At 46.7% G+C, this 17,227-nt stretch overlaps 1 protein-coding gene across 6 annotated transcripts in view; it reads left to right on the top strand.

Moving 5' to 3' along the window:
- The window catches only part of LOC138452992 (zinc finger protein 383-like), a 700,934-nt gene that overhangs the window by 511,089 nt on the left and 172,618 nt on the right, over window positions 1-17,227 (top strand). The window contains exon 9 of one of the 6 annotated variants that reach the window (XM_069605386.1): window positions 3,493-14,249. The exons of the other annotated variants lie outside the window; for them this stretch is intronic. Within the exon in view, the coding sequence (XP_069461487.1) occupies window positions 3,493-4,280 (788 nt within the window). The 3' untranslated portion in view covers window positions 4,281-14,249. Of the gene's footprint in view, window positions 1-3,492; window positions 14,250-17,227 lie in introns of those variants that run through there. 6 annotated transcript variants of the gene reach the window in all.

The following is a 17,227-nucleotide window of genomic DNA, read 5'->3' as shown; positions in this document are numbered from 1 at the left end:
CTGTGTAGAGGAGTGCTGCAAGTTCAGGTGCTGCATCCTAGATTTCAAAAGGCAGCGCCAACTGTTTGCAGAGTATCAGTTTGCTGGTATTTAGGAAGAAATAGTTGGATATAACTGTGTCTCGGGCCCCCGAAAGCCCTGTGGATGATGCAGAGAGTTTTGAATTTAATTCTATCAGCAACCGGAAGCCAATGGAGATAAATAAGGGCTGGAGAGATGCAGTCCCTGGGCTTGAGGCCAAGAATAAGTCTTGCAATCCTATTCTGAATTAGTTGAAGGGGAGGAAGAAGGAAGATTGAGGAAGAGGCTGTTGCAGTACTCCAGCCTAGAGTGGACCAGAGCTCTGGAGGCATTGGAGTTCCTGGGGGAAAGTGAGGAAATGGAGAATACCTCTGCGGAGGTGCAGATGATAGTGGGCCTTCTTGGCAAGGTCCGCGATGTGAGGGGAGCAGCAGAGATAGGAATCAAAGATGACACCAAGGTGTTTTGCCTTACAGGAGTAAGAGGGCCTATAGAGGGTGGCCAGAGGGGGAGCGGGCAGGAGGGAGCAGGGGTCCCGATGGAAAGGATCTCCATCTTACTGGCATGAAGGCAGAGATCATTGGCAGCGCACCAAGACTGAATGGCAGTCAGTCGAGGATGAGAGCGGAGGAATAAGAGGAGGCGGCGGAAGGAGATGGAAGCTTGAAGGAGAGCTGTGTCGTCTGCATAACACTGGATGTGAGGAGTGAATGAAGAGATAAGAAGGGCCAAAGGGGCAAGGTAGATATTGAAAAGCCACAATGAGAGGATGGAACCTTGAGGGATGTCCCAGGTGGAGAGCATGATAGTGGAGAGAAAAGCACCCTGTATTATATGGGAAGGTCTGTTCGAGAGGAAGGAGGTCAATCGGTCCAGAGCCATACCCGTGATGCGAACGGTGTCAAAGAGCCGATTTATCAGGGTCACATGATTAACTGTGTGAAAGGCGGAGGAGAGATCCAGGAGAATAAGAACGGAAGGAGGGTTAGTTAAGATTAAAGAGCAAATCATCACTGGTGTTCAGAAAAGCAGTTTCTGTGCCTCTGCAGCTCTGAAGCCCAACTGGTGGTCATGTAGACAGCCGACACAGTTGGAGTGGTGGGTCAGTTGGGAGTTGGCAAGCTTCTCGAGGAGTCTGTCCAGAAAGGGGGTAATGGAGATATGGGATGATAGCAGGGCAGAAGGGGGTCAGAAGAGAGCTTTTAAGGAGACTGTGCACAAGGGAGTGCTTGAAGGGTTGAGGGATGGAGCCAGTGGCAAAGGAGTAGTTACAGAAATCAGCTAGGGAAGGCACAAGGGAGGCAATGTTGTCCTTGAAAGTCCTGGAGGAGCAGGGGAGCGAGCCCCCTGCTTGGAGGAGACTTTCATAGAACAGACTTTTCTAGAGACCTTATGGTAAAGGAGGGAGGAGTAGGGAAGAGGAGAGGGGAGGCAGGAGGGAGGGCAGTTGGAGGAGAGAGAGGACAGAATGTCCTGGGTTTTGGAAAGGAAGTGGGTGGCCAGAGAGGTACAGAGGTTCTGGGGGAGGTCAAAGGGGAGATACAGAGGCTGCAGATGGATTGCAGAGTTCCTTGCAGATTTTGAATGGTTCGCCAGAGCTGTTGGTGGCCCCGGTGATGCATACTTGGATGTGAGACCTCGTCTTAGCGACTGGAGAGTCTGTATTGCCTTTGGAGCAGGTGACAGGCCAGTTTGTCAGAGGATGAGACTGAAGCCTGCCATTTTTGTTCAGCCACTCTACACTTGCATTTCAGAGAGTCTGGGTCAGCATCGTTCCTGTTGCGCTTGGGGGAAGGCTTCATTCTGATCCTCATGACCAGGGCAAGGATATCCAGGTTGTTGGTGATAGAAAGGTGAAGGTTAGCAAGGGCAGAGTCAGTGTGTGCGACCGTGGCAGGAGTGGGAGGGGGAATGAAGGTGGAAGCAAATGCCGCAATGGCCACTCGCTTCATTGGTCGAATGACAGAGAAGGAGACGGGCAGTGCTGGCAGAGGATTAGTTGGAGGACCTAAGAGATCCAGATGAGAAGACAGAAGGAAGTGGTAAGACCTGGAGAGCGGAGTAGTGAGAAGGTTGGAGATGGGAATGTCAGAGCAGATGAGAGCAAGCTATGTCCGGTAGAGTGTGTCAGACCTGAGGGATAAACAGTGAGGAAAAGAACATCACAGAGGCTACGGAAGCTTCTAGAAACCACCTCTGTAGAGTCAATGTGAATATTAAAGTCACCAAGGAGGAGTAGTTTGGAGGTAGAGGCAAGAAGGGAAGAGGTGAGTTCAGACCACTCAGGGAGGATGATGGTGGCAAGAGTCGGCGAAAGGGTTGAAGAGACGCCAAGACTTCAGACAAGGCATTCAAACGGGTAGTAGGACACAGTGATTCACGATTTTCCTCATTGTTGGAGAATAAGGCGAACGTGCCTAACTCCAAGCAGAAATGGCCACAAGGTAACCGTTGAATGCAAGTCCCTACATATTACACCCTTTTCAAGTGTATTGCAAAATTGTGGGGATTCTGCTAAGAGTTTTCAAAGAATTCTGTTTGTTGCTCCCCTACTTTTCTGAGCGTTGTAAACTGTCCCTATTTCCAGCTCCCAGCCTGCATATTTCCTGCTGGAACTGCAATTCTTTGGCTATGTGTTCTGTGGAAGAGAAAGGTACTGCTAAACCACAGCATCAGGAAGTAGTGCAGAATACTACTTGGCATGAAAAGAGACAGCGTTTACCCTACATGAAGCTGGGGATGCAAAGGGTTCCAGGGCCATTAACATTGGATGTTGACCTTCATGGGATTGTGGGTAGTAGAGACTGCCGGTTATGACCGTTACACCACATTAACATGGGAAAGGAAGACTGTCCTATGCTCCTCGCGACTATAGAATTGGAAGGAACTTCTACAGCAAGGACTCCGGACTTTAACTGTCTCAAGGCCCATTTAGACTGTCCTTTAGTCTGCATGAACTTCGGACTTGTGGTCCATTCAGACTGCATTCTGCACAGCGGTATCCTGCTTTTGCTTTGCAATGCATGAAGGACTTTGGGGCCATGAGTTGGCTCTTTGTTTTGCTTGGATCAGTACAAAGAATGAATGGTTCATAGGCTCTGTTTATCCAACCCCACAAAGTGAGTTTTCATGAAGTTGTAGATCAAGCCTCATTTACTAAGCAATGGTAAGATTACACTCCATGTTTCATATTGTGCTTATTCTTAAGAAAATAGTCGAAACTGTGTATGATGAATTTTGTTTCCATTCAGTTAAGATCTATCATTGCTTTGTAAATATGCACTCAATTTTGTAATATGTTCGGTGGAAATGAATCTGTCCACTAAAGTATCAGTGCATGGGTGGCCCTGCCACTCTGTGCTGCTTATAGCAGTCCTGCTGGTGGTGAGTGCATCCTGGGCTCTGTGTGTCTTGTGCTTCCCTTAAGAATGTAACGCCCATGATGACTCGAGTCTCCTTTTAATCTTGTAGATAATGGGCCCATGACTGATGGGCCAATGGCAATTCCGGAGGAGTTTGAGCCATCGTTTGAAGAAGTCACCAAGACCCTGCCTCTGTACTTTGCTGAGATGGAGGGGCCGATGAGGCAGACGAGTGTGTCACCGGAGTATCTCGTGGACCGATCATTTGAGTATGAATTTGATTCCGGTGAGCTTACGGTCCCTCTTTTTGGACATAGAGCTCATGCAAAGAGAAGTTTGTACCAGTGTCTGGTGTGCGGAAAACACTTCAAAGACAGGGAACTTGTTCTTAAACACCAGAAGCTGCACCTGCTAGACCGAGACAACACAAGTGACGAGTTTGGAAGAAGAATAGTGAACTCAGGCTATTCCAACTTTACACCAAGAGCGCCCCTGGAAGATGAGGCAGGATGTAGATGTGATGAGTGTGGGAAAACCTTCTCGCACCCATACAAGCTTAAAATTCACCATCGAATTCACACAGGAGAGAGGCCTTATAAATGTACACTGTGCGACAAGAGCTTCATTAAAAATGCCCACCTGAAGGTTCACTTGCGAACACACACAGGAGAGAGACCATACCACTGCAACGTGTGTGGCAATGCTTTCACCAAGTCCTACCACTTAAAGGTGCACCTCAGGATCCACACAGGGGAGAGACCCTACCAGTGCCTTGGATGTGGCAAGAGGTTCAACACCAACTACAGCCTCAAGGTCCATCAGAGGACTCGCGCTGGGAGGAAACATTTACATATGATCAACGTGGCAAAAGCTGCTGTCAAAAGCCAAACCTCATAGGTTACCGGAGAGCACAATGTGGGGGCCGCAAAAGACCTTTCTAGAATTGAGCTGTGACTGAATGAAAACCAGTTCTGCATGTTATTGTCTCATGGCTTAGAAAGTTCTCCTTATAGTCATCAATCACTCTGTGTATGCAAGAAGATGTCTATCACAGACATGCCCCAGCAACTACTTTAAATGATTTTCAAAGCTGTGCTTTAAACTAATGGTGGCACCTCTTCCTCCAGTATATATCACATGTCCCCATCTAGGACAGGAAGGATGAAATGCAATGGAGAACGTTATTGTAATGGTACTGGCTACAAGGGAAGAACAATCAAGGATATAACTGCTGTACGTTCCTTTCTAATTCTATACAGGAAACATGTTAAGAACTCAGCAGATGTGTATGCAGACCTGTGCTGGACGTAGTCTTTCATAATTTAGACTCAAATGAATAGATTGCCACAAGCATCTCATTCTGCAGGCCTGCTTTTTATTAAATGATCTCCAGTGTGTTAAAAAAATAGATTTTTGGAGAGTGTCTCTCCCTCCCTCTGTAGTTAATGGCCAAGCCCTTTAACCTTGATTTGTAACAGAGCATACTGTAGGATTATCTGCACCATAAACATCTAGGACTGCCAAATGAGTGGCAAGGAGGTTTGGGACATTTGGACCAATATAATGGCTTACAAAAGGAACTGTGACCCTCTCTGGACCTTTAGGTAATTAACTATAAGCTAACATTGTGGAGACATTGAAGAACAGGTTGGGAAATGCCTGCTGGCCGAATAGACTGGTCAATCCTGGAATGGCTTTTTGGTCCAGATTTCTTGGAGTATTAAGAAGTTTCATGGACCATGACAAAAAGGCAAAATATATGGGTTCTACCCACATCTCCAATAAACATGTAAAGCAAGGTTGTCAAACTCCTGGTCTCTAGGGCTGGAATCATGTCATGGGAAATGTGCATACATTTAGAATCATTGTATGCAGATTGATCAAATTAATATTAATAAGGTGTATCATGACAATCCGACATGTTTTTGGCCCTTGACGGCTCAAGTTGGACAACCCTGATAAAGTGAGTCTATTACTGTCGCTTTCTTTTGGTGTGGTTAGACTACCAGCTTGTTCATTTTGAAAAGTGAAGGTGTTACAGAATTCTAGTGGGACCTATGCTCTATTGCAAAGGTTTGAATGCGCGCCTCTGGCATTTAAACCCACCCTACTCATAACCAATGCCCCAAAGAGTGAAATGCAAGACTACGGTTCTTCTTTTCAAGTGCCTTATTGCCATGGTGTATCTGCTAAAACGTGTGCTACCAACTTGGAAACCCCCTTATTCATTTTAGGCAAACGATCTAGCGATCCCTAAATTGAGGTACTCCTCCCAGAAAGAAATATTCATCTGCAGTGATCTTCTTAGTACTCAAGAACTGTTCTCCCCCTGCCACAGGCAGAGCATCTACGCATTGTGGACAAGTGTTTGTATGTTGAATTTCTGTCTTGACTAGCACACCTGATCTGCTCTGTATTCCTCATCAGAGCTCAGATTTGCCAAAGCCCCCAATTGGTGCAATTCAGAAGGAAAATACGTTCGGAGTACACTTCGATAAAGATGGGAACAGAAGCTGTATATTGATTGTTGTCAGCCCTCAGTCATTTTTCCAGTTGAGATTTGGGCTGGTTCCCACAAATGTTTTTTTACAGCCCACATCAGCCCTGATCTCCTTACATAATCCCAGATTGCCTCAATTTCATGGGGTGGAGGGTAAAATGGAGCACACAGGTGTCAGTCTTGTTTGTTTGATTCTTAGTTGAAATAATAATTGGAAGAATAATTTTAATAGGAATGAAGTTGGTGAAGAAGCAGGAAAATACACAAATGAGAGGTTGGGCATTAAGAGGTTGAAATAAAATGTACACCGGTAAATGTTATTGAAATAAGAAATCACATGAAACTCTGCATTAAAATGAATTTGTTGATGTTAGTGCTGCTGACATCTGTTTGTAAACCGCAAGATCCAGGCGCATATCTAGGTGGGAACATTACTTGCATTCTTCTGAAGTTGCTAAAATAGGAACAGTTGAGGTTTGTTAATGTACATGGCAGATTTGCACCTCTAATTCGGACACAGGAAGCCTTGCATGTTAGAGGGTGGCGGGGGGTGCCTGAATCCACTGGCTACCTTTCAGGAGTTGGTAAATGGCTGCCGGTTTGGTGTACAGCATTACACAAAGTAGAGTTCATGGCAGACACATACCAGTGACATGGTTAGCCCATGATGTTGGGTGTCGGAGTCTGTTGAATTTGCTTACGTGAGATCACAGGCTTGTAATTTAACACTTTTGAGCTTTGTTTTAGTTTGCACTAATGCATCCACTACCGTGGCCTGTGTAGGCTGTAGACCACAGGCCAGGTCCACTCAGCCGTCCATTCCCCTATGGTCAAGAAGACGAGTTCTCCAACATTGGATATTTCATAGATTCACATGCTTGAACATTCCCTGTCGCCAGACTGGGAATCCTCTGTAATTTAAAATGAATTTATATATATTACATTTTTCCATAGGAAAAGCTATAAAGATTGCCTAATGGGCCTTGGAAGCCATTCACCTGTGTAGTCCTTCCACCTCCTTTTGGTCAAACAATGAGGCGGCGGAGCTTAAACTCCACCCCAGACAGCCATCTTCAGATTTTTCACCACAGTCAGTTTAAGGGGAATCCTCATCAGCTATCTGAGCTTTTTTTCAAATTTTGAGATCATTTTTAATTCTTATCTCTTTTGTGAATGTTTTCACTGGAGGAGGTCAGTTTAACTTCTGAGTTTTCCTGGGCTCAGGAGACTCCCTTCTCCTTCAAATCACCGAATATTTGGTACCTCAAGGTACCCCATGGCAGATTCAGCCATGCTGACTTCTAAGGAGAAGATGTCTCTGTTCAGAGATTGCAGCAAGTGTGGTAAGAAAGTCTTCTTCATAAACGATCCCCATAAATACTGCATATACTGCCTGTATAACCATGACATTCAGGCATGTAAGATCTGCCAGTCTTTCTCTCAAGACATTACAAGACCTGCACAGGAGGCTCCTGCTGCATCTTGAAAGTAGGCAAATGGTGAAAGGAGTGCTTCCATGGCTCATGAAGGGTCCAAAAATCAAAATCCAGGCAAGCATGCTCAGAAAGGTAAGTAGACTCTTAACATTTGTCCACGGAACAGCCTTCTACGAGGGCTGACTCAGCACCACACAGGAGCGGACAACTGCCGCCAAAACCATCAGGACTGATGGCACCCAGGGCATCCACGGAGAGCCACTCGTCTATGATGGCTATCCAAACTGCCTCATCGACGACCAAAGTCTCATCCACGAAATACTCCGACAAAGCAGTCATCCACAAAGCATCGTTCGTCCACAAAATCATCGATAAGCACACCTTCGACAGAGAAGGACATCCCGTCCACAAAGACGCCCAAGGATGTCTCGTCTACGAAAACTACAGTCCCCTGGCATGTCTACGAGGGCTCAAGATACCATGACGAGACAACCATTGGATCCAGTGGACAAGAGGAAACAGATGAGCAAGATAAGAGCACACCAATTCTGGGCAGTATAGGGACAGCTGTCTTCAATTACAGCGATAGTTGAGCTGCCAAATCTAATCCTTCAGGAGGAATTCTCGGATATTGAGGAGATTCAACCACCTTTGCCCAAGGAGCAAAGCATGCACTGGCATCCTACTATGGAGGATACCTTGAATCATTTTGACCCAATCCTTAGGCAATAAATGCAGAGAATCATTGACGAATTTCAGAGGAGAAGGAGGGCTAGTTTGGCAGTCCTGCTACCTTCAAGACCAGATAAGGTTCCTCCTTGCCATAAGAGTACTCCACTGGCAACAGAGCGAGGAGACTCACTGAGACGGGACAAGATCACCTCAGAGCACTCGCTATACCTCTCTGCACCGACCTTCACGAAGCAGGTCACCACAGATACGCCCGCATAGGATGCATTCAGGGAATAGCCACCACAAACGGCTGTCAAACTGCAGTAAATCTCCAGCCACTAGGCCACAAAAGGGGGGGCGGTCACCTTCACCACCACCACCTAGGACCCGGGACTATCGAGCTCCTTCCACAGTCACAGTATCTGAGTCGCAGGAAGACCTATATGAGCCAGATGTTAAAGAATACCCCTTCCTTGATTCTTCTGACCCAGACATGCATTATGACGAACCAGAGGAGGGAGAACTCCCAGTGATACCCAGATCAGGCCACAGATGAGTGGGGCACCCACATAATAGAAAAACAAAGGAAGCATGACTCCCCCGGGGTGCCTTACTGCTGGATGACCGTGTCCTTTCATTCCATAATAGCCGAAACAGGTGAACTTTTTCAGATACAGGTGATTAGTGAAGAGAAAGAAATCTGTGCTCTGAGCATAGGGACAGGCAAATGTGCACTGTCACTTCCATACCTATCCTTGATGCGATATGGAAGGCAGGGGAGCTCTTGGCAACGCCTCTATACACTGGCTTTAGTTGCACGCCCTAAGAAAAAGTATAATGCACCATATTCTGCACCATTCTGCCTGAGAGGGCATCCGAAATCTGACTGTCATAACAGTGGCAGCCAGAAAGAAGCTACCAAACCAAGCTTCAACTCTAATAGCTCCCCCGGAAAAGGAAGGGCTGAAGCTTGAGACGATGGATAGGAAATTAGGAGCATCACTTGAAGTTAGGGGGGACAATGCGCTGGCTGTGACAGTCAGATTTGACAGAGTTCCATGGCTCAAAATGTCTAAATTGACCGAACTCCTACCTGCAGAGTTTCAAGAGGAGGCAAGGGTCATTGTGGCAGATGGGGAAGCCACATCTGACCAGCAGTGGACGTTGCTCAGTGTGGCTTCTGGACCATGGCAAAATGCTTCGAAGACAAGCATGAATGATGGCCACTAATTTTAGATCTGAGATACAGGTCCAAATATTGGACATGCCATTCGATGGCCAAGACCTGTTCGGTAAGAAAATTGATGACCACCTAAAGGGCATCAAATCAGATAACCGACACAGCGAGAGCCATCAGCTCTCTCCGGGATAAAGATTGCTGCCCATATTGTTCCTTTTGCAGCTCAACTACAAGATACAAGGAATACGGATGACCATTCCACTTTCAGGGATCGTCCTCCAGTTTTTATCTGACGGGCAATGGGTACCAGCAAGCCGCCTCCAAATACCAATCACAAAGAGGCAGAAGGGGTCAGACCAAAGAGAATTGCCATGAGATCGCCACGCACATCGCACCTCTGTGGAATGGCGGATAATTCAACATCTACAGCACTGGAAACTAATTGCATTCAACAAGCGGGTTTTGCAAGTTTTGCAAAAGGGACATACTATCAAATTTTTACATCACCCTTCATGTCGACTTCGCAACTGCGAAGGGCTCCCTTCTAGAACAGCTAGCAGACAGAGTGGGTCCCAAACAGTCAAAAGTGTTTTATTCTCATTTTTTCCTCGTCTGAAAAAAGAATGGTCACTGGCGCCCGATTTTAGAACTAAGGGCCCTGAACAAGTTCACCAGGTGCATAAAAATTAAAGATGACATTGCTGCAGCTGGTCTTCCCGTGGTTGAACAAGGACGATTTCCTATTGACCCTAGATCTTAAGGGCGCTTTTTTGCACATCCCAAATCATCCAGCACACAGACGATACCTGAGATTCTCAGTAGGGGCAGCGCACGTCCAGTTCAGGGTGCGTCCCTTCAATCTCAAGTCAGCGCCAAGGGTTCTCACAAAGTGTCTGGCACCAGTGTTAGCTCATCTCAGGAGTATGGGGTAGAAGTGTTCCCATATTTGGAGGATTGGTTCATAAAGGGTAACTCCCCATAGGCTTCAGCCACAGCAGCAGTGCAAGCAACCTTGCTGCAAGACCTAGGCTTCACCATCAACATGCCAAAATCGCCACCCATACAGCCCAAGCCACCTTTTTTTTTTTCCCATTTTCCTGGGAGCGGACATCAACATGTGCATCCCAAGGGTGTGATCGTCATCAGACAGAATAACGGCAATGCTGGGGTTAGTTTCCTGGTTTCTCGACAATGCATCGTCCATGGTGCGCCGATTGTAATCCCTTATGGGCATGATGTCCTATCTACCTCATTCTAAATTTCAGGTGACAGATGAGGCCCATACAAGATCTGGACCAACAATGGGCTTAAGTCAAAGGGTTATGAGAGGACACAGTTCACCTCACACCAGCCTTCCATGAAGCGTTGCGCTGGTGGGCCAAGGGAGACAATCTGATCCAAGGTATGCCTTTCCAGACAGCCGCATTGCATTGTCGATCAGGACAGATGAATCCCTGTCAGGCTGGGGTGCCCATCTGGGGATCTGCAGGCAAGAGGAGTGCGGTTGGGGAAGGACTCCCACCTCCACATCAATGTCCTGGAACTAAGGGCGATCCGTTGGGGGTTTCAAATCTTTCCAGCCAATACTAACAGGCCAAGTCGTAACAATACAGATGGACAATACGACTTCCATGCACTACACCAACAAGCAGGGGGGAGGGCACGAGGTCATCAACCTTATCCTTGGAAGCACAAATGCTTTGGAAATGGGTACTCAAACACAGGATTCAGGTGAGGGCAGATTTGGATGCACAAGAGGAATACAATATCCTAGTAGACAAGCTGGGCAGGGAGTACTCCTGCCACGAGTGGGAGCTGGACGACAAGGTGCTCAATCGACTATTCCTCAAGTGGGGCAAGCCCAATATCCATCGGTTTGCCACCAGCAACAACAAGAAGTTCTTCCCCTTTGCCTCCAGGTACCTGGGAACCGATCTCTCCGGGACGCATTCTCCCTAGATTGGACAGGGAAATTCCTTTTATGGGTTTCCCCCAATTCCGTTGATAGCACGAGTGGTAAGGAAGATGAAGGAGCAATTGTGCAATATGATCCTTGTAGCCCCGGAATGGGCTCGATAGGTCTGGTACAAAACCCTCCTACAGATGTCCCAGGAGACTCCCGTCTGCCTTCGACCTCACCTCTGTCTATTGACTCAACCCGACAGCAAAATACTTCACCATAATTCAACCAGTCTCTCAAAGGCTGGTTCCTGAGGAGCGATAGACGCAGAATGCTGGGACATTATTAAAGCAGCAAGGGCACAATCCACAGGCTCACCTACGCCAACAAATGGACACGTTTTAAAACATGGCAGTTTCAGTTCAACAAGTATTGCCCTATCTTCTCACCTCGTGAAAAGCAGTCTGGCTCAATCATCCATTAAGGTGCATCTATCTGCCATTTTGACGTACACCACAAAACCATGCCAAACCTCAATCTTTTCTGACCCAGAAGTCGAGATCTTCAAGGACCTGTTGAGCTCTTTCCCCAAGGTGCACACACCTGTACCATCTTGGAGTCTCAATGCAGTAATATTGGCATTAATGGTGGCACCCTACGAGCCTATACATAAGTGCGACTTGAGCTTCTTGTCCTGGAAGGTCCCCTTCCTAGAAGCCATAATGTTGGCCAGGCGAATTGGGGAGCTGCAGCACTCGCTATAGAATGACCTTTCACTGTCTTTCAGCAGGATCGGGCTAGTCTAAGACCGCATCCCAAGTTAATTCCTAAAGTAGTGCTGCCTTCCTTTTTCAGCAATCATTCCTCAAGAGCAGAACGTGCATTTCATTCCTTAGATATTTAGAGGAATTTGAAATTCTATATACAGCGAACAAAGGACTTTCGTTCTTCTGCAAGACTCTTTGTGACTTTTTCAGGTCTCACCAAACTTCAAAGTATCTCAAATCAAGGCCTCCCACACTGGGTGGCAATCTGCATCACCCACTGCCACCCATCTAGAGGCGACCCACTCCTTACTCCACCAGTCGACGGGCAGCGTCGGTGGGGTTCCAAGCGGGAGTGGCCACAAAGGACATATGTGGAGCGGCCACCTGGAGCACACTCCATATGTTTGCCAAATATTACTGCTTGGCGGAAGACGCCAAAAGGGAGTCGGCAGTCGGACAGGCGGTCCTCCAACATCTATTTGCATAAGGTAGGAGCAGCCTATGTTCCTCTCCTTCGCTTCATTGATTACCTAGCATTCTTAAAGTTTAAATCCTAAGATGTAGGTATAGCCTCAACTGTGTGCCCTCTTCGCCCACTGTACCCCAGAATCCCCCTTAATGTCCACTTGCCCTACTAGGCCCCCTTTAGCATTTGCCTTGCCGCAGGGGCCCTCTTCTTCCCCCTTCTCATACTTGTATGCCTACACTCTTCTCTGCACCCATTCCACCCAATCATTATCCCTTCTTCTCCTACCTGCACCCTTCCCTCCCTCTGCACTTCTTGTCACTGCACTTGCACGATCCGAATGACACCAGGCCTAGAAGGACCGTTATTGTTGTTTTCTTCCCTCTCTGCCCCACCCCCTTTTTGTGTCTTGTGGTGCCTTGAAACACCATTTGCTGTTTAGGCGCTTTATACATACCCAATAAATAAATATAAAATGGCATGCTGGTCTGCTGAATCTATGAAAGATCCAGTGCCGGAGAAGTTTTAGTTACTTACCTGTAACTGTATTTCTCCAGCAGTGGTATCTTTCATAGTTTCACATGCACTTGTCGTCCTCCCCTGGGGTGGGGTCAGGGGGCTGCTCTGTAGCCAGGCTTTCATTGTCCTACAGTCTCTATGGCTACAAATCTGAAGATGGCTCCCTGGGGTGGAGTTGAGGCCCTTCCACCTCATTGGATGGGGGTCATAAGGTCCAAAAGGAGGTGGAGGGACTACACAAATGAATGCTACACAGGCCTATTAAGCAATCTGTATTGCTTTTCCTATGGAAACATTTTATATATAGAATTAATTTTAAATTACAGAGGATTCCCAGTATGACGTCGGGGAATAGTCAAGAATAAAAGATACAGAATACATCCGTTATCGGTCACTAGCCTCAAGATGCCACTGTGGGGGTGAGCTATCAAAGACTTGGCATGTGGGGGCAGAGCCAGTCGCATGCCAAGCATGTGTAATGTAGTCGCGTACAACTCTCATGTTCCTGAAATGTGTACCATTTAGGTCAACAATATTACATTGGAAGTACGTGAACCTATGGCAGTGCTTTACGTGGGAACAACCAACACAACTCGCATCTCTCCCATATGTTTTATCCATTATTTATTGTTGCCAGCTAAAAATAAACCTTTTAATGGAGCTTTTTTAAATAAAACAAAATCCCATGGTCTTACAAAAAGCTTCACCCAGCTGGAACGATCATGCGCTTGACCCAAAATAAGCATTCAAGTGGTTGGACATTCAACCAGATAGGTTTGCCCAAGCCCATGACAGCGGCATTTTGCAGTGATCCTGTAAAGGTGCTGCCTAAATGCCAAGCATCCATTGGCAGTGACCTCGTGTGTTCGTGCCAATCAAAGATGCATTTATTATATGAGCAGGTGGGTGAGAGGGAGTGAGTGGCTGATGCTTGCATCATTCCTCAGACTGATTGGGGGTGGGGAGGGGGCACTTATTTTATTATCCACTGGCGCAAAGCTAGGGCGATCCTTGAGGCTCGAAGGCGACCCTGTGCTCTTGCCAAGTGACATGGGTGCTTTGGGGTTTGATGTGGTCACTTTGGAATCTTCAATAGATCAGTATCCATGCATGTGTTTTTATATTTGCTGGCTTGTATATGACTATAACCTTCCCCATTGTTTGCAATATTTAGTTGTCATTGGTGTGCCCTGGCACTCTTTGATAGGGGTTGCAAAGCTGGTGCCCCTGCCCATGTTTAGCTGTTCTTGTACAGCAGCTCATGCCAAATTCTGTAGGTATAGGCCACAGGAAATGTGGGAATGGGGTCAAAGGGCAATCTATTTTTTAAGACAAATGTACGATATGTTTGTATGCATGTCAGTGTTTTGCTTTTTGTACGCTTTGTCATGAAAGTGATGAATAAATCCTAAGCTTTGCCAATTGCTGTGGGCAGCTTTGCATTCGATTGTTTTGCAGCCAGTCCTAGCATCACAGAGGGGGTGAGAAACCTCTGCAATCAGGCCTGGTCTTACTCAAAAGGGGCAGTCGCTCCTGAACTATTAGATCACCTCTGCACGAGAGCACCAGCAACCCAAGACATGCGTCATCCTCAGTGATCGTCATCGGTAAGGCGCGTACCCTGGGTTTCTGTAACATTGGGAACTGCCTCTGCCACACCAGGGCAACTTGGGGTGATTTTGAACCGTACAGACTGATGGAGAATACAACTTTGAATTAATCATAAGCACTAGCATTTCTTGGCCAATCTTCCATTCACTCATTTGCTAGCCTTCCGCACCCTTTCAGAGGATGGGAAAGCGTTTGTAAATCGGTCATGGACCCACCTAAAGTGGCAGGCCAGCCACCGGGGCTAAGTCCATCCCTCCTGCAGAAGATCCCCTACACATCATGTGTGTTGGCCTTATTGGGCGTTATTAGCGAGGTGTCGCGTGGCGCTAGGCACATCAAGCTCAAGGACGAGCTAAGTTGTGCACTTCAGTGGTGCAGACGGGTGATCACCATGATATTCCAGGTCCAGGAACCGGAGCGAACAAATGTCTCGTGTTCTTTTGTATGAATTATTCTTTTATTTTTAACCATGATGACCATGCTATTCCAGGTTGCCCAGAGAAATGCCTGCAATTAATTCAAAACCTTCCATCCATCACTCTATACTTTGAGTTTACCAAAAGTGGTAAACCTGTCCTAGTATCCTATGTCACGTTCATCGGCGAGCATCTATTCTCACATGTGCTATATCCTGTGGAAGCCTGGCCAAGGGTAGGGAAAGATGCAACATGTTTGGAAATTCTGTCCCTTAATGATCTGTGCAGTGCTCATGGCCATGCCCGTCATTGGGTGCTGGGGAAAAGCATTGGCGTGATTGAACACTAAATCATAGAGACCTGCATCTATCTCGATGCCGCTAACTTCATCCTCATGTGGGAATTAAATAGCGGACTTGCAGAATCTGTGTAAACCATGCCTACAGATTCCCAACCCACTATCCGAGAAGTTCTACCATTCATTTGCCAGCCTTGTGAAATGCTGCGGGACCTGAAATGGTGGGCCAGGCTATCCGCAGACGTGCACAGGCTTCACCGCAACATTACACTTGCCAGCACGGCATGTCCACTCTTCCTGATCCCTTGCCATGCTCCGGCCTACAGACCTCATCATGGTAACTCATTTCCTACTAGCGGAGGACTTCCGGAGGTCAAATGGCCCTGGTGTGCTCGTGGATTCCAGGTTAACTTCTGTTACTGGGATTGATGGCGTGCGCCGCTTTCTGGAAGGGGGGCAAAAGCAAGATAGCTTTGCTGCAGTTGGGAAGTACCCGTGAAATGTTTCATGATTTCAGAGGAAACTTTAGGCAATTGATATATGGGCTTTAGGGGCAACATCTTTTTAAAAGAAAATGGATAATTGAACTGCATTGAGGACTTGAAGGTCACTTGCTAATGACACTTTAATAGTAGGTGTGAAAAGATGAGCTTGAGAAGGACATGTTGCCAAAGTCTTAAATTCTTTCATTTTCATACTTGGGGCTCATCTGCATAATGTACTCTCATGGTGCTATCTATGTTCAGATGCTATGATTTGAAAAATATTGTTTGTACTGACAGGACAAAGTCTGCAAGGAATTAAAGTAATAGAAAATGTTACATGGAATGTCTGTGCTTTCTGGATCACAAGAGAGACTGGTGAGCCTACATTGGGCAACTTCAGATAACAGTATCCGGGTCTGCAATGGTGTGGATTCTGCATAACAGCGGGCTGTATCCTTCAGCTCTCCAGATTACAACTCCCATGATCTTTATGGAGTGAAGATTGCAGATTCCTGCTATAGACCCACAGTACAGCTGGGGAGGTTGAAAGGTTAAGGCACCCGCCGCATCCTGAGTTGCACTATAATGGTGTGTTATAAAGGTCTGTTTCTGCCTGCCGGTGGCCTTTGGCTACAGGATGCAAAATACTGGTGGGGTCCTCCACTGGGGGGCAGATGGGGAGGGTCCTCATTCCTGTCAAGTGTAAGAATTGTTAATTTTATTAGTAACAAAAAGAAATCCAGGTAAAGGGAACATTTGCAAGATTTGAGTTAGAAAATCCATAGTTGAGGTACAGAATGCCTTTGCCTTTTCTTATTAGGTCTTACCTGTCCAAAAGACCTGCACTTTATACAGTATTTGCCACCAAGGTATGTAGCGAGTGCATGTGCAGAGCGTATGTGTGCATCTGGTTAAGGTTGGTATTTCCTGTTTTTTGGTGAAGTATTTATGTTCATTGCTGGTGGAAATAAATAGACTAAATAAACTAATTGCTTTTTGTATATTGCACCGATAAATTGCCACATTGGGTGCATTATCTAGGTAAACCACTCAAACGTTCTGCAGTTCAGTCTGTAGATGAAGAAAATGGCACCTAGTCTGAGCAGCACACCCAGCCTTTCACCCTCACTGTTTACTGTCTTCCATCACCTGTACCATTGTTGAAAGAAACCATATTTATTTCATGATGTCACCAGCATCCAACGCACTCTGTAGTGTGAGGTCCACACTGATCACATCACACAGCGCATTTGAGCTCTATGGAGAGTAGGTGCTGAAGAATAGGAAAATAAAAACTCCTTTAAGTCCTTTCACGGGTTGACACCTATTCTGTGAAGATGGATTCATCTAATACATCTTTGCCGAATACCAGTCACCGAGTACAACCTGGGCCACTGATTGGCCTGCACAGCGAACACAGAGTCAGCAAAAGCATTGCCACTTTCTATATCCAGTGTTCTCTGCGCTGAGCCGGGAAGTAGAGTGCGGTACAGCAAGGAATTGCAGGTGAGGAGAGCACGGTGGTGTGGGGGGTGCATAGAGGCGGAACCCCCCCATTCACTTCATAGACGGGAGGGGACTGGGGATGAGGTAT

This window comes from Ambystoma mexicanum, chromosome 4p (genome assembly GCF_040938575.1).
Source record: "Ambystoma mexicanum isolate Mex_15411 chromosome 4p, UKY_AmexF1_1, whole genome shotgun sequence".
Taxonomy (NCBI): Eukaryota; Metazoa; Chordata; class Amphibia; order Caudata; family Ambystomatidae; genus Ambystoma; species Ambystoma mexicanum.
Note: the sequence above shows the minus strand (reverse complement) of the source record. Positions and strands in the feature narration are given on the sequence as shown.